The sequence below is a fragment of the Sipha flava genome, unplaced genomic scaffold (assembly GCF_003268045.1).
Source record: "Sipha flava isolate LNK unplaced genomic scaffold, YSA_version1 277_pilon_pilon, whole genome shotgun sequence".
Classification (NCBI taxonomy): Eukaryota; Metazoa; Arthropoda; class Insecta; order Hemiptera; family Aphididae; genus Sipha; species Sipha flava.
Genome location: NW_020272943.1, coordinates 1295040 through 1316914, shown reverse-complemented (window position 1 = coordinate 1316914; position 21875 = coordinate 1295040). Strand labels below are relative to the sequence as shown.

At 28.7% G+C, this 21875-nt stretch overlaps 1 protein-coding gene across 4 annotated transcripts in view; it reads left to right on the top strand.

Annotated features, from left to right (window-relative positions):
- LOC112685479 (zinc finger BED domain-containing protein 5-like) overlaps positions 1-6308 on the top strand; it is a 7072-nt gene extending 764 nt beyond the window's left edge. Inside the window, exons 1-4 of one of the 4 annotated variants that reach the window (XM_025557386.1) lie at positions 865-1368; positions 1690-1893; positions 3557-3769; positions 4357-6308. In XM_025557386.1, the coding sequence (XP_025413171.1) occupies positions 5185-5868 (684 nt within the window). In that variant the 5' untranslated portion in view covers positions 865-1368; positions 1690-1893; positions 3557-3769; positions 4357-5184 and the 3' untranslated portion in view covers positions 5869-6308. Of the gene's footprint in view, positions 1-864; positions 1369-1689; positions 1959-3556; positions 3770-4356 lie in introns of those variants that run through there. The other 3 variants (XM_025557384.1, XM_025557385.1, XM_025557388.1) reach the window with 3 other exon arrangements.
- Positions 6309-21875: the final 15567 nt, after the last annotated feature.

The following is a 21875-nucleotide window of genomic DNA, read 5'->3' as shown; positions in this document are numbered from 1 at the left end:
TGTGTGTGTGTGTGTGTGTGTGTGTGTGTGTGTGTGTGTGTGTGTGTACAAAAATCAATAATAAATTCTCAAGTAACGTTACCACTCATAACGCGTGTACACTACGGTAAATACGATAAGACCAAATCGGAATGCGCATATTACGCATTGATAACGGCGTTGCATGATATTTTGTATGTCGTTCACTCCTTTCAATGATGTCACATTTCAAAAAGCTGGATTTTTCAGAAAAATCATTTTAAAGTTAGAAAGTAGAATAATAAATCGTTTGACTAAAATACTCATACAGCGATTGAAATTTTAAATAGGTATGTAAAACACCCTTTATAGATGAAACCAGTAGTTTTGTCCCTTATTAAAGAAGACTATTTTATAAAAGTTAAGTTAAGAATTAAAAATTAAAATAGCGGATTTTTGAGACATGACGTTATTGAAAGAAGTGAGTGATATGTATATCTAACAGGACAACATTAAGAGGATAATTGATATACCAGTATAAGCGTAAAAATGCATTTTACGCAGGACAAAACTTTCCAGTGTTAATACGGCTGACTGTTGCGTCCCAGTGCCATTTTTTTTTCGTGTAAATTTTGTCCCTTATTCATCATTATTTATACCACATATTTTTTTTTTTTTTATTGATTATTTATTTTTTAGAGCGGTATATTGTAACAGATAGACATTTTAACGACACTAACTTTATAAATTAAATTGTAGTTAATTTTTTTTTCTAATTATTTTCTTTTTTTTTCTTTTTAATACTTATTTTTTTTTTCTATGATGATTCTGTTTTTTGAACCTTGACTTCGTAATGTTTTATAAGTTTTACTTTAAATATTTTTAAAAAGTTTTTAAAAATTAAAAGTATTCTGGGAAGAAGAATTAATCGAGCTATTCAATTTTCTATGTTATGATGCCAGATTGTTTTTCGTGCGTATTGTCGATGATATAATAATATTGTGTCAATATTTTTAGTTGATTATCATTTTTATTATACAAATATGATTCTAATATACATGTATAGTTTATGAATTCTAATACTTAGTCTGTAGTGGTGCTGGCAATATCGGGAAATAGAAGCAAAAAAACAAATATAATACTCGAGTAGTTTCTTGGGTTGTATTACCAGAACGTTTTCAGGAAAACAGTTTTGAACATCTTGTGGATTTAAGAAAGGATTTAAGAAAGTCGAGAAAAAAAAGAGAAAAAACTTAAACTAGTATTTTTTTTTGTACAATCGATACTAAACCCAAACTATTGGATTTTTATGTGCCAACTTTTTTCTTAGCAAATCTACACTCTTTTACTTTAATAAAAGAAGGTTAAACAGTTTTTTTCATAAGCCGCAACTTACTTCTGTAACTTGTAGTAAGTTTTTCTTTTTTTTTTTTTGGTTTTAAAAAAAAAAATCATTATCTGTGATGTAGCGTTTTTATTTTTCACTAACAAAAATAGGTTCTAAATTATTTGCAAGTTATCATTAGTAACATTAAAAAATTTTCTGTTTAGCTATACAAAATTATTGAAACAAGTTTTTTGAAAAATTAAATCGCTACAATATTGTCAAAAAAAAAAAAAAAAAATAAAAGAAGCCTTTACTATGAATTTACACTGAACGGTTTCTTCCCATGCTATAAGATTTTTCTTCTTTTTTTAGATCGTAAAACATAAATTATTATTTATTTATAGAACCACGGATATGAATACGATCACGTTGTCACACACTTCTCGCATATATTTGCCAGTACTGTAGCCGGTATCTTCATCGATCCATATATTTAGCCCGGGACACACTTTTAAACACCACGAAAAAAGGTCAAACGACTAATACGATCATGGCCGTTTGTTATCTCGGAGTCAACTTCCGGAGGGTCGGATAAATTTTAAATCGATGTATGTGAAAACTTTCATGGTACAAGAGTTACATAACACTGTAAATACATTTTCTTCCCAACTAGGTAGAGTCTCCGTTAATTTTTTTATATTTTCACAACGTTTTTGCATGTAATAAACATGTTGGTGATATGGTCGCGTGGTATAAAGTTCTAACATTTCTTCAATAAAACACGAAACAAAATTATTACGTGTACGATGATCTATTTTTTTAAATTTTTTTTTGTATGCACACGGGTGAATTGCACAGCAATGTCAAAAAATCGCATTTGTAGGTATGATTTCCAGAAGGACTGTAGTGGTGAAACGGTGGCAAGGGTATTTACGGAACGAAGAAGAATGCGGCGAACAGATTCGCACCGAGGAGGCGGTGACAATAAATCTTTGTCACGTTGGCTTACGAATAATAATAATTATTGTTATTATTGTACCGGGCGCAGAATGCGTGTATAGCGTCTTGCAGTGCGATGATTTATATTACACGTTGTCAGATATTATTCCACCACTCGTCCCCCCCCCCAGCGACCGTACACTATACATTATGTATAAATGTATTTGTACACGGCACATAAGTACTCAAGGAATTTCATCGGTGGTGGGATCGAGCTTTTATAATATAGACGAGAGTACGTGTGCATTATACAGAGTACACGTCTTGGGCATATAGCCATTTTGAATACATACTTCTACCCGATTTTCCACACGCGCGCACACACTGAGCCGCCGAAATCTCTCCGGAAATAGCTATTTTCCTCCTGTTCTAAGATTTCCCATCTCCAGCCGCTCGAACGACGCCCTCCCCACGTGTGTAAAGACGATGAAATATTACCACTAAAACCACTGTACGCACCCGGCACATAGTATAGAAATTTATATATATATAAATAGAGATACAGAGAAATACAGAGAGAGAGAGAGAGAGAGAGAGAGAGAGTGAGAGAGAGGAGGAGAGAGAGAGATGACACGACGAAGACGACGACGACGATAATGCGCTCACGGGATTTCTACGGGAATAATACAAACTCCACTGCCACCGAGTGTTTCCTCTCCGGCGAACAAACACATATTCATCGGAGCATAAATGGAGGAAACGCCCGCCCACACGACAGTCTTGTCGTCGTCATAAGGGTTGAAGAGAAAGAGAAAGAGAAAGAGTGTGAGAGAGAGAGAGAAAGAGGTAAAGGATGAGAGATACGGTAAGAGATAATGAGAGACAAAGAAGGGTATAGCGCGTTTTCGTTATACACGTGTCGTTCTATATATAGACATATATTTTGTATTTTCCTTTCATCCATTTTCCGTTCTTAGCACGCCCGCACACACACTTTCGTTGTTTGCCCGGGCCAAGAACGCGCACGCATAATTAAATATCCACCATTCTCGTCGGTTCGCGATTTAATGAACGTATCAACGCCAAAAACGTTCTCAAGGCGATCTTAAACTTTCTTGCATTTTTTTTTACACGCGAAATGTTCAAAATGTGTGCACATCAGCTATTATTACAAAAATTACTTCGAATAGAATAAAACTATAGTATTTACTTGTAGTATGTGTTTCAGTACTAAATTAAATAAAACGCAAATGAAATTATCATAACAAACAAATATTAAATAATTAATTTTAGATAGATTTTAAACGAAAAAAATTATACATGATTTTGTAGATATATCAGTTATCAGAGCCCAGCTGTGGAATCGATGATTTCGAAACAAAAATGAGAAAACATTTTAATTTCTATTCAAACTAATTGTCCATACAGCGAGATAAAACTTATTTAAATATTTCCAAGATAAATATAAATAATGTTACAAAATATTATCAACATAATGTCGCATTATATTGGCAATGGAAAACACATTTTACAAAATATTTACAGGTAACATTGTCAATATTTTTCAAGACCTCGTACCTATTCTTAATATATTTGTATTATTTGCTTGCAAAAATATTATTGTACTCGTAATATATTTATTCATTTAAATTGATAAATTCAGATATACTTGTAATTCTTCTTCTTCTTTTTAGTTTTGACATTTAAGATTATGCCTTTAAATAAAAATCTTGCCATTTGTTCCTGTTCTTTACAGCTTCTTTCCATCTGATTCTTGATCCTATCGCTTTTATTTCTTTATTTTATTTCAATAAAATTATTTATAATACATGCATAAATGTGATATTATAGTATATGTCAGCAGTTCTTAAACTGTGGTCCGCGGCCCCCTAGGGGTCCGCGACACTATAAATGATTTCAGCTGTGGACAGCATGTGTGTGTAATAATGATATTGTTAGAAATGTAAAATATATTATTATACAAGTATTGAACGCGTCTTATCGCAACTTTAGAAAAGTTAATCCTCAAGTATTCTAATCTTAATTACCCATATCGGCGTAACATAGAATTTTAAATTATATTTATAATTATCATTTATCTATTAGTTTATCTTGTCAAACGAAATTTACAGCACTCAAACGTCCAGTCGTTTGGTTAAATTTAAAGAGGAATAATTCTACGATTGATAATAAGGAGACACCATGAACGAAGAAAATTAAACTAACAACATTTCGTAAGTATGATAATAATTATTTATCGATAGGTTTTATTTGTAGCGGTTCTGAAGAACAAAAACCACAATGCGTGATATGTTTTGAAGTATTATCAAACGAGGCACTAAAACCATCAAAACTAAAAAGACATCTAGAAACCAAACATAAAGAACATATTACGAAAACCATTGATTTTTTTAAAAATAAAGAATATGAATTAAGGAAAAATATGAAATGTATTAAAAAATCTTCAACAAGTTATAGTAATGAAAATGCCGTTAAAGCTTCATTTGCCGTTTCTTTACTTATTGACAAATCAGGGAAACCTCACACAATTTCTGAGGATTTAATATTGCCCACTGCAAAAGCTATGGTTTCTATAATGATCAGTAAAGAAGCAGCAAATAACATAAATTTAATTTCGCTACCAAATGATACAATAAAAAAACGAATTGATAGTTTATAAGGAAATATTAAAGAACAGTTGTTGAGAAGAATAAACGAATGTGATTATTTTAGTCTCCAATTAGATGAAAGTACTGATATAACTAATAAATCTATATTACTGTGTTATGTAAGACACAACTACAAAAATACCATTTTCAAAGACATTTTATTTGTAACCTCTGTTATACATACAACAGCAGAAGAAATATTTACCAAAATACGAAATAAATGAATTTATAATATTAAATGAAATTGAATGGACAAAATGTGTAGGAGTTAGTACAGTTGGTGCTCGAGCAATGTCAGTAAAAATTTCTGGATTAATTGCACGCATTCGAAATATTATACTATCAGTTACATGGCATCATTGCTGTATTCATCGTGAAGCTATTGTCTCTAAGAAAATACCAACAAAATTAAAAGAAGTTTTAGATGAAGCTGTAAAAATTGTGAACTTTATAAAAGCCAAATCATTAAATTCAAGACTTTTTGAACAACTTTGCAAGGACATGGATAGTGAACATTATCAACTTCTATTACATTCTGAAATTCGTTGGTTATCTCGAGGTAAAGTGCTCTCTCGTTTGTTTGAGTTTAGTCATGAGATTAGATTATTTTTCATCGAACATAAATCATCGTTTACGTTAAGTGAACGTTTAAATGATTTTTCTAGGTTGGCCAGTTTAGCGTACCTTTCAGATATATTTGCTCATTTAAATGTACTTAACTTGAGTCTTCAAGGGTCCCATGTTACAATTTTTAAAGTTGAAGATAAAATTGAAGCGATGATAAAAAAGTTGGAACTATGGAACCTTCGTCTATCAAAGAAAAATTACGATTCATTTCAATACCTCAATAGTTTCCTTGAATTGACCAAAGAAGAATTATCCGGAGAAGTTTCCAAATACATCAAACAACATATTGAAGATCTACAACGAAGCTTCCATGATTATTTTCCTGTTCCAGACACAAATAGAAACTGAATTAGACACCCTTTTGAAATTGATATAACCCAAATTAATGGACTGACATCACTGGAAGCAGATAATCTTATAGAAATTTCTACAAATGGTAGTTTAAAATTACAATTTAATCAAAAGTCGTTAGAAAATTATTGGTTGCACGTACAAAAAGATTATCCAGTATTATCAAGTAAAGCTCTGAAAGTTTTAATTCTGTTCCCCACAATTTATTTATGTGAAAAGGTCTTATCCGCTCTTGTATATGTCAAAAACAAGTTTCGCAATCGTTTGGAAAACGTAGAGTCCGAACTTCGATTAAAACTTTCAAATATTGAGCCTAATATAGAAAAATTAATGTCAGAAATGCAATATCATCCTTCACATTAAGTATACCTATAATAATTTTAAATTATATGATTAATTTCAAATATCATAAAAGTAAAACGATAATTAATTTTCTATGTAAGACAAAATGTTAATGCAATAATATAAAATATAACAAAAATAATAAACAAAATTTTTTTTATACTTATTATATTTTTATTTACCTTTCTTTTAAATATATTGGTAATTGTAACATGAAATATTTTTTAATAAAAAAATGGTAATTCCTAACAAAATTAATAAGGTGGTCCGAGATTTAAAAATGTCCTTCATCAGGGGTCCGCGTAATAAAAAGAACCGCTGGTATATGTTATTATCGAATTATCATAACAACCAATAAATCATGACTATTTTAAAGTAGTTTTCGGATATTTTTCTGATTGTAAAAGATATTTTTAATGCATATATTTACAATCTTAAAGTTTATTCACAAAAAAAATAATGGAAAATATTAAATATTTTGTTAAAAATAATCAAGTGACATGTGCCTAGAGTCAGACATTTAAAACTTGTCAAAAAAAAAAACTTGACATGGTCAAATATTTTTGAAGATAAATAGAATAACTTATATGGACAGCTCACATGAAACAAAAAATTAATAATTTCACCAAAATAATTTTAATGATTTTATAGATAGCATTTTGTATTAATAAGAGTTTTCCCCCTCCCTATATTATTTTTGTTTATATGCTATTAGGGTAAGGAATACAAAAAATTTAATAAGGCTAATTTAAAATACTTTTTTCACGTCTAAAAATCGATGTGAATAGTATTAGTCGTAAAATATTTGATGCAGATTTATAACATACGATGGTTTGATCATAAAAATGCTAAAAATGTTACGAAACAAATAGATTTTATTTTATTGGGAGCCAAAAATGTATAAATATATTATCATAGTAATGTGAAATAAGTGAAAAGTAATTATCAAAATCTAAATATTTATAAACTTATAGTCGTAATATAATGGTAATATCATAATGAAAAAAAAATAAGTTTGTTGAGCTGTCCAAAAAAAAAAAAAAAACAATTACAATAACACAAATTGTTTTAATTTGAAATTTAGTAGCGATTGGCTATGTTCTAAAGACCAGGATAAACAGAAGATATATTATATATCATAAATAAATAATGTTTTTAAACAAATCGTACCTACGCTACCTCGTATAATATTTTAAGTTCAAGTTACCCAATGATTTTATCCTACAAGTATTGTGCTGAAGTCAACGAAAATAATATTTTAAAATTCTTAAAAAAAAAAAAAAAACTATTATGGCGTTTAGTTTACCAGGGATCAATTCTTAAAAGTAAATTAACATGTTTTGCATGGTAATGTTTAGGTAAGGAGAATATGTTTCTCAGAATATTCTTTACTATTAAATTACAAAAGTTTCACTGATATATACCTCCTTCAAAACGCACATACTTATTGGTCCTTGGAAGATTCCTCAGACATTGCTTTATTGCATAACTAATAATATATATGAAAAGAAAAAAAAGTGTTTATTTATACTTCACCAGTTTGTATATTGCTTGTGTTGGATATATGAATACCTTGAACATTATATAAATCATGATATTACTAAACACTTTATTGATAATTTGAAATCTAATTTATTATTTATGTTACTTATATTTATTTTTGAGCAAACATTTAGGTATAAAGTTTTTTATTTTCTTCTTTTTAAAAGATATTTTATGAATCCATTATTTCATGGTTTGTTATATTGAAAATGCTGATATTTAAATTTCTCAGTTTTTAATTGGTTTATTAAGTTAAATATTTAAAATCTACCACTTGTAATTTGTTTTTATCTCATATAATGGTCAAGCAAGTTATATTTATATTTATAGAGCGAGAAATAATCAAATAAAACTTATCAGGTAATTAGATAAGATCGTACAAAATATGCATATTTAATTATAATTAAATAGTACTATTTTTTAGTAAATTATGAAAAACGATAAAATTTATAAAATCTACGGTACAGAATAGTCAAAACTTCTAGAGAAACAAATCTTATCCATTTTTAAATTTTACATTTTAGAAAAGAATAGCACGATTGAAATTTGTATTTGAATTTTCAAATAAAATATAATAATACTGTACTAATATAATTAGTAGATCCTATACAATGAATGTCCAAAATGCATATCGAAAAGATAAAATATAGGGAAATATAAAAAAAAAGATTAAACTAAAAATTCATTTTTATCACATTTTCAAACTTAAACGAATATTATGTGTTCCGGTAATTTAAAATTTTAATGGTTGGAATCAAATTTCGGGCCTAGCCCCTTTTCCACAACGGGGACGTTTCTTTTTCCTCTATAATGTATAATGCAGCACTCATAACATACACATATTTTAAGAAAAACTATTGAGTACAAAGAATGTAAAAAGCAGGAAAAATATTATACCATTTATAATATTATTTAATTAGTTCCAATTTAGAAACAAAAAGTGTTCATTCAAAGCCTTAAATCACTGAAAACCACGTTTAACATCAATATAAAACTGTAAGTACCTATGCATTGATTTTTGTGTTCATAATACTGCTTACACATTTTCAGATTCATTTTTCATTGAATCACTAAATTGTGTACATCAAATGTTTTATGTTGATAGCGGAGTAGTAACAAAATCTGGTATGGAAACATCCCAATGTCCCTTCAAAAGTAATACTAAATTATACTTTTCAATCATACAACAATAAAAAAAACATAATTTTAAATGCAAATTCTTACTATGTTAGTTGGTATTAGACTTTTCTTAATTTCATATTTTGTAATCATTTGACTAAGTTTTGGAGAAAAATATAGTTTTGAATATATTTGAAAATTTGTCTATCATTTAAAGTCATAATCTCAAACTTCAATATTTTCATAATTTGCAATATTACACTAACTGCTATTTGAAAGACAGAGAAAAATTTGTGTAGAGAATTGTGACTATTATGAAATAGTTTAAAATGGGATTAATAAAAATGTCGTCAAGAGTGTGAATAATCAAAATTTGTGTAGAAAATGTTTTAAATATTTCATTTACATTTATTTCATTAATGTTACACATTAAGTTTTCATATTTGAGGTTAGAACTCATGTATAAGTTACATTCAAAAATTTGAAGTGTCAGGAAACTAACATAAAAACATTGTAAACTTTTTAATTAGAAAATTAAATTAGAAACAAAATTAGTTTTCATAAACATACTTGAATCGTATGCAACTTGAAATAAAACGAATTAGGTACATATTTTAATGGTTTTAGAAATTTTATTCTTAAGCCTTAAATTTTGAACCTTATTTATTAATCATATGTAATCTTATAATTCGATAAAAATGAATAATTGTACTCTCAATAGTTATTATATTCATTATAGAATATAAAATGATTGAATATGGTGCTCCTACAATCAGCTTATTTACAATAAAAAAAAATATATTTAATTTAATAGGTACAACATAGTTGTACCTATTAAACAGTTATAACAGGATCATTACATTAGTTTGATAGAAAATGGATGAAAAAATCTGTTTGTAAAATTATATATTTTTACATTTTTTTTTTTTTGTTCAATGAGTTTTTATAAATAGGTAACAAACAATACTATAAAACAATATTGATTTTGATTTTATTCAAACATTTTAAGCAAAATACATCTACATTGGATAGGAGTGTTTAGCATATACAAGCATATACTTAACATTTTGAATTGTTTTAATAGTTCTGAAACTAGAAACATACCTGAGTTTTCTCTTACATAATGTAATAACTCTACTCGTGCTAACTGAATATATATATAGCGTTTTAATCTAGTAGTCTTGATAATTTCGTTCAATATTCGTTTTACGAAGGACCGAGTTATATATTATAATATACGCGATTACACAAAGTAACTTGTACAAATGCTATCCCTCGCAATATTTTGCTACGCACATCAATTCTAAACGTCCAATAACCATTAGCCTGGGAACTTAAGTATTTATCTTAGTTAAAACTTGAGAAGTTCTTCTACTACGCATTTATACATACATACACTAATATATATATATATAATACACGCGAGCACATCAGCCCATCACTTTAATAGGAAAGTTTTCTCATGCGATAACTTCTCTCGTCGGCTGGGCTGTTGCCGCTGGTGCGTTTATTCGATTGAAAACCCGGCAGAATTTCAACGGCCACATTGATAAGGGAAAGAGGATATATGCGCGTGTACATTATGTTTAGAGTGCAGTAGAGATGAGGAAAAGAGGTAGTGGAAAGAGAGAAAACGGAACAGAGACTTGGAGAAGTTATATATTTAACTATATATATATATATATATGTACATAGGTATAGAATGAGAAAGACGCAAAGAGAGGTGAGTGTGTGTGTGTGTGTGAAGGAGAGAAAGATGAGAGAGATAGAGAGAGAGAGAAAGAAAAAATCGAGAGAGAGAGAGTGAGATAGACTTTGACGGAAATGTCGTCAGAACTTTGTATAGAAAATTAAATCGCGTAGCGTCGGTGTAGGGTATATAGAAAGTAGGTTCACGTAGCGGTGTGGTGCGGGTGAGTGGGACGGCATTTTCCATGATGGCTTCTTCTTAAAACCTACCCCGCTGGCAGACGGAAGGGTTGGTGCGGTAAGGTGTTTGTTAAGGAAAGGGTGGAGCTCCCAAAGTATCTCCAGCATTCTTATTGGCCCGAAGGATTTCTACGCACGCACACACGTGTACGGCATACACGCACTCGCGCTCCCGGTCCTATATAAGTATGTAGTGTTTGTATTTATATATATATATACACGCATAAATATATACATATACATATACATACATACATACATACATATATATGCGAGGCAAAACACACACACACAGAGGGATGAGTTTTCCTACTTCACCCCTTTGCAGTCCGTGATACTCGTCCACCGCCGACCTTGTACAGCGCCTGTACGGACGAAGCGGTGTGTTCCGGACGTTTCGTGTTAAATTAGAATTTCCCAGAGCACCCTGTCTTTTAGCTCTCTTGACGCGGCGTACAATTTAATAATGCACGCTAAGACGGCTCGAAAGTACACCCGCAGGGATCCTTTGTTCCTACCGAATAATCTCGTATACCTTAATACAAAACCCGAAGACACACACCGCCCAGCGTTCGCCTATCGCGACCCGTCTGTGCCGGCTGCCGGCGCGACCCCGGCATGTCAAAGCCCTCCCTCCTCAACACCGGCGGCCCGGGAAGAAATTTGAATCAACCACCACCAAACAGTACACCTCCCCCCTCCCCCATCAAGGCTCGTGTATGTATGTAGTCGTGTAGTCGTCGTATCGCGCGCGCGTTTCTAATTAATATTTTGCTCGGCTCGTTTTATCAAACGGATCGCAACCCTTCTTACTTTATGGTAATATATAAGAGGTAATACTCGCAAGCGGTTATGCCAACACGATGAAATATTAATAAATAACGAGTTTGTTGTGTATGGCTATAGTCATACATATACTTATGTTTTTCGATATGAGTAAAGTATTTTTTTTTTACAGAAAATTATAAAACTTTTATAGAAATAGTTTGTGGAAAACAAGTTTGAAATATTTGCGGAAAAACAAACGAATAAATAAAACCATCACATGTTTTTTTGATTGCGGAATAAATAACAAAATCGAGTAGATTAATCTCTAATAAATCTAAATTTATTAATCTCTAAATCTAATGAACGATTTTCTACACGAATTATGCATGGACGTAGATAGAAAATATTTTCGGAGGGGGTTTTGGTCTAGATCTACTTTAATATAATAATACATTAAAATTATTTATTTAATACAATTTAATACCAATACAATATTTTGTCCAAATAAATTACAAATTCAAAAATATAAAAAAAAAAAAAATTATAAAATAAAATTTTGTTTTCTTGGTTGAAGTTTAAAATATTGATGACTTCTTCCGGGTCAATATTAATTTCACGATGAACGCTCAGCGAAGCGAGTCCAATTAATCATTAATTTCCTAACGAATTTATCAAGTATGATTTAGTACGTCGTAATATTGAAAAAGTTCTTTCTGCATTAGTAGTTGATACGAGAAATGTAGAAATAATAGTTAACAATCGTTTTATATTTGGAAAAAATTCAGAATCACATTTTAAAAATGCTTCAAATCTAAGGATAGTCTACAATCTTCTTTTTATCTTACCCATTTGGATTTCCACAATAAATATTCCGAATTAAACTGCTGATGATCCGAAAGTATTGCCTTGTAAAAATCCCATAAACTAATAACATCTTTCTCATTTGTAAAAACAACTTTATTCGGCATAATATTTTGAAAAGATAAAATTAAATCATAATGTTATTCAAACTTACCGCTTAAATGTGTTATAGAATGATCAAGAAACGGCATAAAAAATGTTTTTCTATAATATTCTTCCGGCGTAGAATCTTAGTAATTGTCATACGATTAATTTGTTTTTTTTTAAAATCTTGGTACACTCATTGTGTCACCTACATCAGTTAAAGTTTTTGAAGTCGTAATAAATATTAGTTTAAATTCTATCTCAGCATTTCTACGAGGGAAATTTAAAGAATCAATGACAACTCGAACAATTTTGGGGAATGTTTGAACACCCAAAATTCCCCACCTTATCTACGCCCATGGATTTATGTATTATGTATACTAAACGATGCGCTAAACATTTTCAACCGTCGCAGATAAAATTAAAAAAAACATCAACCATCATAAGGTAATAAGGCTACATAATATGTCTTTAAGAATATTTCGAAGTCAATTATTTTGTGCAACTTAAAATTTACCGATTTGCCCTTTGCTCGATAATTTGTAGAACATATATTCGCATTGAATATAAATTCTAAATAGCGAAGTACAAACAGTGGTGTCAGCATGAATTTATGTAGTATTTGTAGTTAATTAGTTTAGTCGATTATTTTTTAGCACACCAATAGCTATACGGGACGTGTAAAAAATATTACGCATAATATGTGCGAATAAAATCATCGAAATATTATTAAAGATGCACAGTTCGAAAATCATTGACTTTTACAGCGATTTTATATTATTCGCTTGAATAATAATGGTATTTTCTTCTATCAGCCCATACATTAAAACAATAATCAATGAAATGATAGTGTTATTACGTACCTATAAAACAAAATGGAAGGACTAGGCATTTTAAATTTTATCTATCCCGAATGAATGTATTTTAACTTACCACCATAGTTCTAAGCGTTGGAAAAATACTTTAATTTTATCTATAACAAACATTCTAAGTGTATATGGCGATCCTTAGGTTATATAAGATTTCACGTTTCGTAGTTTTTAGCTGTTTTACAACTATTTTAAAATATTTATATTCTCAAATATTTTTCTTGATGATGAAATTTTTTATATATATAAATAAACAAATAGATTATATATAGAAAAAAATTTTTTATAAATTAATAAAAGTTTAGCCTGGAGTCATTATAAATATATTTGTAAAGTACAATCGGTTTTGAAACAAAAATATATCATTAGGTATAAACAAAGTTAATAAAATTACGACTTAATATGGAAAAATAAAATCCCAACTCTTAAAATGTTTGAGTACTTTTTTTTAATTTGATAACATCGGTGTACTAATGGCTTATATAATGTTGTACGATTTATTTTTTTATTTAGGTATTTATTAATTAATTAATTGCACTAATGTGGTCGTAAATATTTTATTTATTATAATCAAAATAATAATTACCATTCATAAATGGACTGTAACACAAGTAGTTCAAAAAGAATAAATTAAGAATACTTATACGTGTTGTATTATCATATAGAATATAGATGATACCTAACACCTAATTTATTTTAATTATTATTATAAACACAAAATTAATATATTGTTAGCAAACGCACACATACATATACACACACCACCTTCAGAAAATGCTGACCAGATAGATTGCAACAGAATAAAACGCCCCTCGCAAGACGTGATGAGGGTTCGTTTTACTGTCATCAATGTGGAGAACGAAACGCTGCCCTATTTATGAGTGAAGTGATCGGTCATTCTTTTTTTTTTTTTGTATTAATAATATTTTTCGTTGTCTTTAATTAAAAGGTTTTAAAAATAATTATAAAAGGTGTTCATATTTAATAATTTTTATATTTTACGTACTTGTGCGAGTATACCAGAAAGTTGGTACATTTACAAAAAAAGGTATTAAAACTATATTGTATTTCAAACTTCAATCCAGTGCTAGATCATATTCTTTGTTAGTTTGAGGGGAGAGTACAATATTGTTAGGTAAAGGTTACCTCACGCTCGAAACATCCAGTGTTAAATCTCATTCTTTCTCAGTTGTTTCGAGTGTAAAATTACTTTAGAGCTACTAAAGGAAAGTTAGCCTTTTAAAAAAACTTGTTTTCGACTATCTTATTAAGCAGTGCTAGATCGAATTCTATGTCACTTAAGAAGGTAGTCGTCCGGGCCAATTATATGATTTTTCTTTACGTGCTTGTTTGACGGTTAGAATGTCCAACAACCGACAAATACTTCGTTTTTGTGTTGCTATACTTATATAGCCTCTGCGTGGCGTATATGACATACGAATAAAGTAAAGAATATAATGCTATATAAAACCAACATTTCATGTATAATTCAAAATAATTCACTAAATAATGCACTTAATAATTTGTTTTCATTATAATTTATCAAACTAATGTCATTTTCGAACCACATAGTAACTAAAAACTAAAAAAATAAATAGTTATCAAGTATATATATATATATAAGTACTTATTAAGTATATATACCGCATAAAACCCATGGAAATTCACCGTTATTTCGGTAGTTATTTTAGTTATAATTCATCGTAGTATTTGGTAATTAATTTATTACTAATTAAATCACTGCCTCACAATCATTGTGGTTAACGAAGCAACGAACAGTTATCTATTATTCGATTACCTACCAAAACCGTTCAGAACAATTAAGATAAATCTGCAGTGTAAACGTTAATAAAAAATAAATAATTAAATACAATTTAAAAATAGTCGAAGTTTACTTCAGTGGAGTGTAAGTTTTGCCATCGTAAAGCTTTTTTTTTTATTGTAAAAAATTGAAAAGTACATGTACAAAATATAATATGGTATAAATAACATATAAAATATAATCAATATGTTAATATTTTATGTTGCATTATGTTTTTATTTTTATAATAATAGCATTGTGTATTTAATAATTTAATGAAATTTACTATTGTTGCTTTTCAATAGTTGTATTGTACCATAAACCATTATTAAATGTACCCTCCCTCCATGATATATACATTTGAAGTTAAAAAAATGTAGGCGCTCGTGAGCTATGTGATTATATTATTCCTTTGTATATTCTTGTATTTTATAAATGTTTGAGAGGTGGATATTAAGTCGCTATAAAATGTTAATTTATACAATTCGATCGAAGACAATGCTATTAGTATGATAAGAGTGTTCATTTTGTTTTTTAACGATCATATAATGTGTTTTACATGTTTTTTTTTTTTTATCACGCGTGTCCTATTGAGTCAATAATTTTCAGTCTCAATAACGTCATCGGGTTTATTATGCAACCAGAACATTGCGATTGCGTATAGCAGACTTAAGAAAAACATTCCTATGACTTTTTTTCGTTTTCGTTCCATAATGATATTCATCAACGAGACGCCTTGATTATTATAAACATTCATTTTAAATAACAGCTACAAAGATTGTAACAATAATTATTATTATAACTATAATTGAATTAATTTCTCAATCGATAGGTAACATATCAATGGTTATTGTTGTCAAGTCACTGGATGTCCGGAGAGAAGAGGTCAATATGCACGTGTATAATCAATACATCTAAAAAAAAACATTTTCTTCATAAACTTTTCTTTTTTTTTATGATTATTAATTTTTTCAGTATTTCAGATAGACGATGAGTAAGTGTATAAGCTCAACGTGAATCAATACAGCATTATCAACCTCAATATTCGTAAAAAATTCAAAAGAAATAAAAATCTTCATTTTTATGGACTTTTTGTCGTGAACCATCATTAACCCTTTGCATCCAATCTCATTCTAACAGCTCCTACCCCATCCCAGTGGTCCTAATCCTGCTGTGCTAAGTCTAACGTCCATCGCCTGTTTCGCAACTATAAAGCTACGGGTCGGAAACGTGTGGATGCGCTAACCTGATAAGTAAACTCACAGACAATGGACTTCTGGTTGTGTGCGGAACTCGAGGTGTTCGCGTTTTAACGAATTCGTCGAACAAATATACGAGTATGTGTCTGATGAATGAACGAACGTCGTTTAACCGTTGGAAATCGTTCAAGAGTTGCATACATACGGCGTGACTGCAGATTCGTCCGTTCACAAATGTTTTCGATTCTTGTAAGAACGTGATGTTGAAAGCATTTTATGAACGGAAGGGAATAGGAATCGATATTGATTACATGATTTGGTTTCGACGAGCGTGTTAGTCAATCGGTGCTGCAGATGGTGTCGAGTCATAATTTTGATTTACACGTACGTGCGGATTACCGTGCGGGAAGTAGTGATGGGAAAAATCTGGATTATCCGAAGCTCAAAAATCTAAATTCTTAAGATTTTACTCTAAATTCGTATTTCAGATTATTAAAAATCGTATTATTATTCTTTTATATACGATTTTATAATAAAGTTTTACAAACATTTTATAATAAATTTATTTTTTAATTAAAATACATAATTCCATAATATTAAACCCGAAAATTGGATGTTGAAATCCGTAAGTCCGGCATAAAGATTTTTAAGTCTGAAAATCTGAAATCCGGGTTTGTCAGATTTTCGAAGAACCCGGATTTAATTCCCATCACTAGTGGGAAGGTCAGCTCAACGAATTTTAAATATACACTTTCATTCCCACACAATATTTGTCAACCATAACGAAACGATAATTATTTATGTGAATGTTCGATAAACGTGAAAAATCGATGACAACGCATCATGTGTATCAGTCTTGTAAAGAATACTTTTATTATGTATTCAGAATACGTATTCGAATAAATGGATGAAAATGTATTTAGAATACGTATTCGGATAATTTAAATAAAATGTATTCAGAATATACTGAAAAATGTATTCGAGTACTTAAAGTATTCGAATACTTTTAAAATATTTTTATTGCCAATTTATGTTAATTTTGGAATAGTTTGGAAGTTAATGCTTGATGGCAAATTTTACTATATAATGCATAAAGTAAACGAACAAATAAATACTAAATATTACATATTTTATATCAGTTAATATTTAATATACCAAATATTCAAATATAGTTATTATTGAATTGTGAATACCAATTGTATTAAAAAATGTACATTTTAATTTAAATTCCCCTTGATTAATAAAGTATTAAAATACACCGCACAGTATATTAAGTAAATACATACAGACTACAGTACACCATAATTCCAATGTAATCTTTTATATACCTACATAATTTGAAAATAATCATATTCATTATTCATTTATATTTCCACTGAAATGACTGAAGTGAAAAACTATTGTTTATAATTTATTATATACTGCATAAAATCTACGATTTAAAATTTAAAAATTGCAGTATTGTCCCAAATTTGAAACAATTTTATAAGTTCAGATAAAAATATTTTTATAGTGGATAAAAAATACAAAAAAAAGTATTCAGAATACATATTTGAATACTTTTTATGAAAAGTATTTAAAATAGTATTCGAATACAAAAAAAAAAATACTTTTATTCGAATACTTTATGAGATTGATGTGTGTGTACTCTATACACCACGTCTTACACTCGAAACATGCGCTCCATTGGGCGACTGCGATTTATTGCTCGTCGGCAAGGATAAGTTGAAATAATTGTCTGGACGAAAAATGTTTTTAAATATTTTAAAAATTCTGACATGATTGTTATGATTATAATATACGAAATTATACAATTATAAAATTCAGCGATTATAAGCCGCGCTCAACTCACAGGTTAATAGTACATGTGAACTGCGCTCGAGTTTTTATCCAGTGATAAAATGTAAACAACTAAATACGTAATATCTTCAGTTAATATTTAATTCGTAACAGCCATATAATAAACAGAAAAATAAAAATTATAAATTTAAATTATAACACGTAAAAACATCTTGTTGATAAACTCTGATTAATTGGTGTTTCTCCACTAATATATTTATTAACTAATTTTTTTAATTTTCGTGATTTAAATTTTTTTATTTGTTTTAGAATTTTGATATTAAAAAGATTCGTTTATACCGTTTAATTTGCTGTATGTTTCTGTTTTAAATTGTTTCGACTTTTCTAAAAACCAGTATTAATTGATTCAGTTTTACAAAAGATAGAATTAAAATGAGAATGAAATGACTCGAATTTATTGGTGGTTAAAGTTGGCTCAGATAATGCTTAAGTCCACATTTCAGGTGGACACCGAGCTTCTCCGCCTACACTAACATCTACCTAATAATCCGTGAATCGTGCCACACTTTCATCGTCTGACTTAAATTTTATTAAATCATTTTCAATATAATCAGATACACTTTCTGAGCTCAGAAATAGTATACCCTAGCATTTAACTAATCATATTCTAACATCACTGTTCATATATTTTTAGTCATTACTCAACCCATTTTATAGGATATTTCCATTCCACGATTGTGTTAGATGAAAGCGATTTCCATATATCTTTAATCTGAGACCAAACAATTGTCTATGCTTCGCAAGATTCGACTGTTCATCTCACCTGGGCATAATGTTCGATTAATCTTACGAAACTTAAAATTTGAAATTATTTTCAATCACTTTTCGCGCTAAGACACAAATTGTGTGGCCACCATGACTTCTTTGATTATTCAATCAGTTGAATTCATAATAATTACTAGCAGTAGTATAAATTGAGCTAAATTTTTAGAGTAAACGAACTTGCAGCAGGCTTTGCTTCCACACACCAATGATCCCTAAGCTTTGTTTATTATATTCTTAATTTTAATAAAATGTATTTCAACTAAATTTAAATTAATACTTTATACATTTTATATAAGTAAGACAAATATAAACTTTAAAATGAGATATAAAGAACACATTTTTGAAATAAAATAGTGTCCCAAGTTTTGCATGTTTAAAAGTCATCACAATATAAATTTTAATATTAATTATCAATACAGACTTAGAAATATTAAAAATACCCAAAATAACATTTAAATAATATAGTTTTAGAGAAGTTACAAATACTTAATGAAATTAAAAAAATAATTTAAATAATATTTTGAATGTACGAATTAATTTTAGTAATAATATTGTATATCAGTACATTTTAGATAATAATAATTGATAGCCAAAGTATTTATGTTCCTTAATATAACAATGTCTAATAAAAATTTATTTTAAATAATGTCTTCTACCAAAATAAATTATATCAATGTAAAATAGTGATTAATTTTTAGTTAAAAACCAGTCGCACATTGCAAATATAATAATACTCTAAGCTACGTATTAGTTAATTAATTGTTTTATGTATATAAACTATTTATTTATATATTCATTTACGAATGTTAGCCATTTACTAATTTTCGTTTTATTTTATTATCTTTGTATAAGACGTATTGGAAAAAATTATTATGCTACTGCTGTAATACATCAACACGAATTTAAGCATTGGTTCTTAAAATATAAATTATTTTTTTATTATATTATTAATATTTTAGTTGGGTATAGTTTTTTAATTTTAAATTTTTTCTGATTTTCCTTAAAAAAATCCACTTGTTTATTTTATTTCTTTGAGGTTTTACCAAATGAAGGCCCCTTAGTTTTATTGAAATCTAAAATTTTTCTAAAAAGATGATTTTTTTTTTATCAAGGAAATGTGTTGTGGTATAGTCTAAATAAACAAGTACAAATAGTTTTGATAATTTTCTGGTATAATCAAGGAGTTAGTTTAAAGAGTAAAAAAAAATTAAATTTCTAACTAGTCGACAGGTCATTTTGGTATTCAATACGGTTTGGAGTATATGTAATATATTTATAACCATATATATTACAAAATATATAAAATGTATTGTTATACTTTTTTTTTAATGGTAAACATTTTAATTGCTTATTTAGCAATATTATTAACTCAATATTCGCTGATATTCGAATTTCTCGAAGAAAAGGTTTCCATATATTATTATGTAATCCGAGTAAAAATGTTTTAAGTATAATATTATTTATATTTTTGTTTGTATACTAAGTCGTTGATAGATGCAAACAGTTTATTATGACTACTATGGCTAAGCTAAATAGGATTCGAATAAAAAAAAATAAAAAAACAGAACAATAAATAGAGTACAATATCTAAATATTTAATATTCATACAATATACTCGTAATAAACGAACAATTATTAGTTTTATAAATATAAAATTATATATTACCTAATTGGTTAAAGAAACTAATTAGAGTATGCAAATCTATGTAAGAGAACCTTTGTTACCATGATAAAGGTTTTGTAATTAGTTTAACAGCCAAGTATTAACAAATACGAAGTAAAGGCAAAGTAAAAGTTTAGTTTTAAAATTCAAATTTAGGTTAATGAAAGAAAAAAGTTTCAACAAGATGGTAAAGGAAATCCACATTTGCTTGAATTTGTCAACGTAAATAGTTTACAATTTCCACATTCTTCTATTCAAATAATACGGGTACGAACCCAATTTGACATTCAGAGATAAAGGATATCGGTAGTATAACTAAATTCATACATAGTACAATTATATACAATTTGTGAGGTATACTTATAAGATTTCAAATCAATATGGAAAACCTTTGTTGAATATATGTGTTGGAATTTAATTGAAATTATGGAAAGATTTACGATTCGAAAGAAGATTGTCGAGGGGTCAAAACGAACAATTTCTCGCACGCGTTCGTTTTTGATATCTATCAATACCGTACTTAGTGTATTCATTAAGATAATTGTGAATAATTGCACCACCGTTTGTTTTGCCCGTGGTACAAGGATTAAACAAATGCACCTGTGTAATAGACGAGCAATATCTAAAAAACGGAATAGTGATTATATACGAGTATAAGGAAAGGTCGATGTTTTAGATCTAAGTATGACCATGGTGATAAACAGAGGTTAAAAAATTATCTTCATATGAAGAAAGCACAAGCGGATTAACTATATGTTGGAAACAGATTAAATTTAAATTTGTGCAACACTATATACTCTTATATATATATATATACTCTTATATTTTTGAGTTATTCAAATCGAACATTTGAAAATCTATAAATACATTTTATATAATTTAATCGTTTCATTCAGTTTGCAGTAAATAATTATTACAAAATCATAACACACGAATACTACAAGAGTATGATATTGAATTATGTGTGAAATTAGAATTTCTCTCCATCAATAAATCCATACCCTACGAGCACAAACTGTACATGGTTATCATTCAAAAATTACTCAAGTGTACCGTAAATTATGTAGTGATAATAGCCTTAATTTTGTATTTTAATTTTCAAAATCGAGTCGAATTTTTTGCGGAGTCTTCTAAATCGTATTTTTACCATTTAAGGTTTTACCCGAAAAAAAAGAAAGGAAAAATGTGAAAACGGAAAAAAT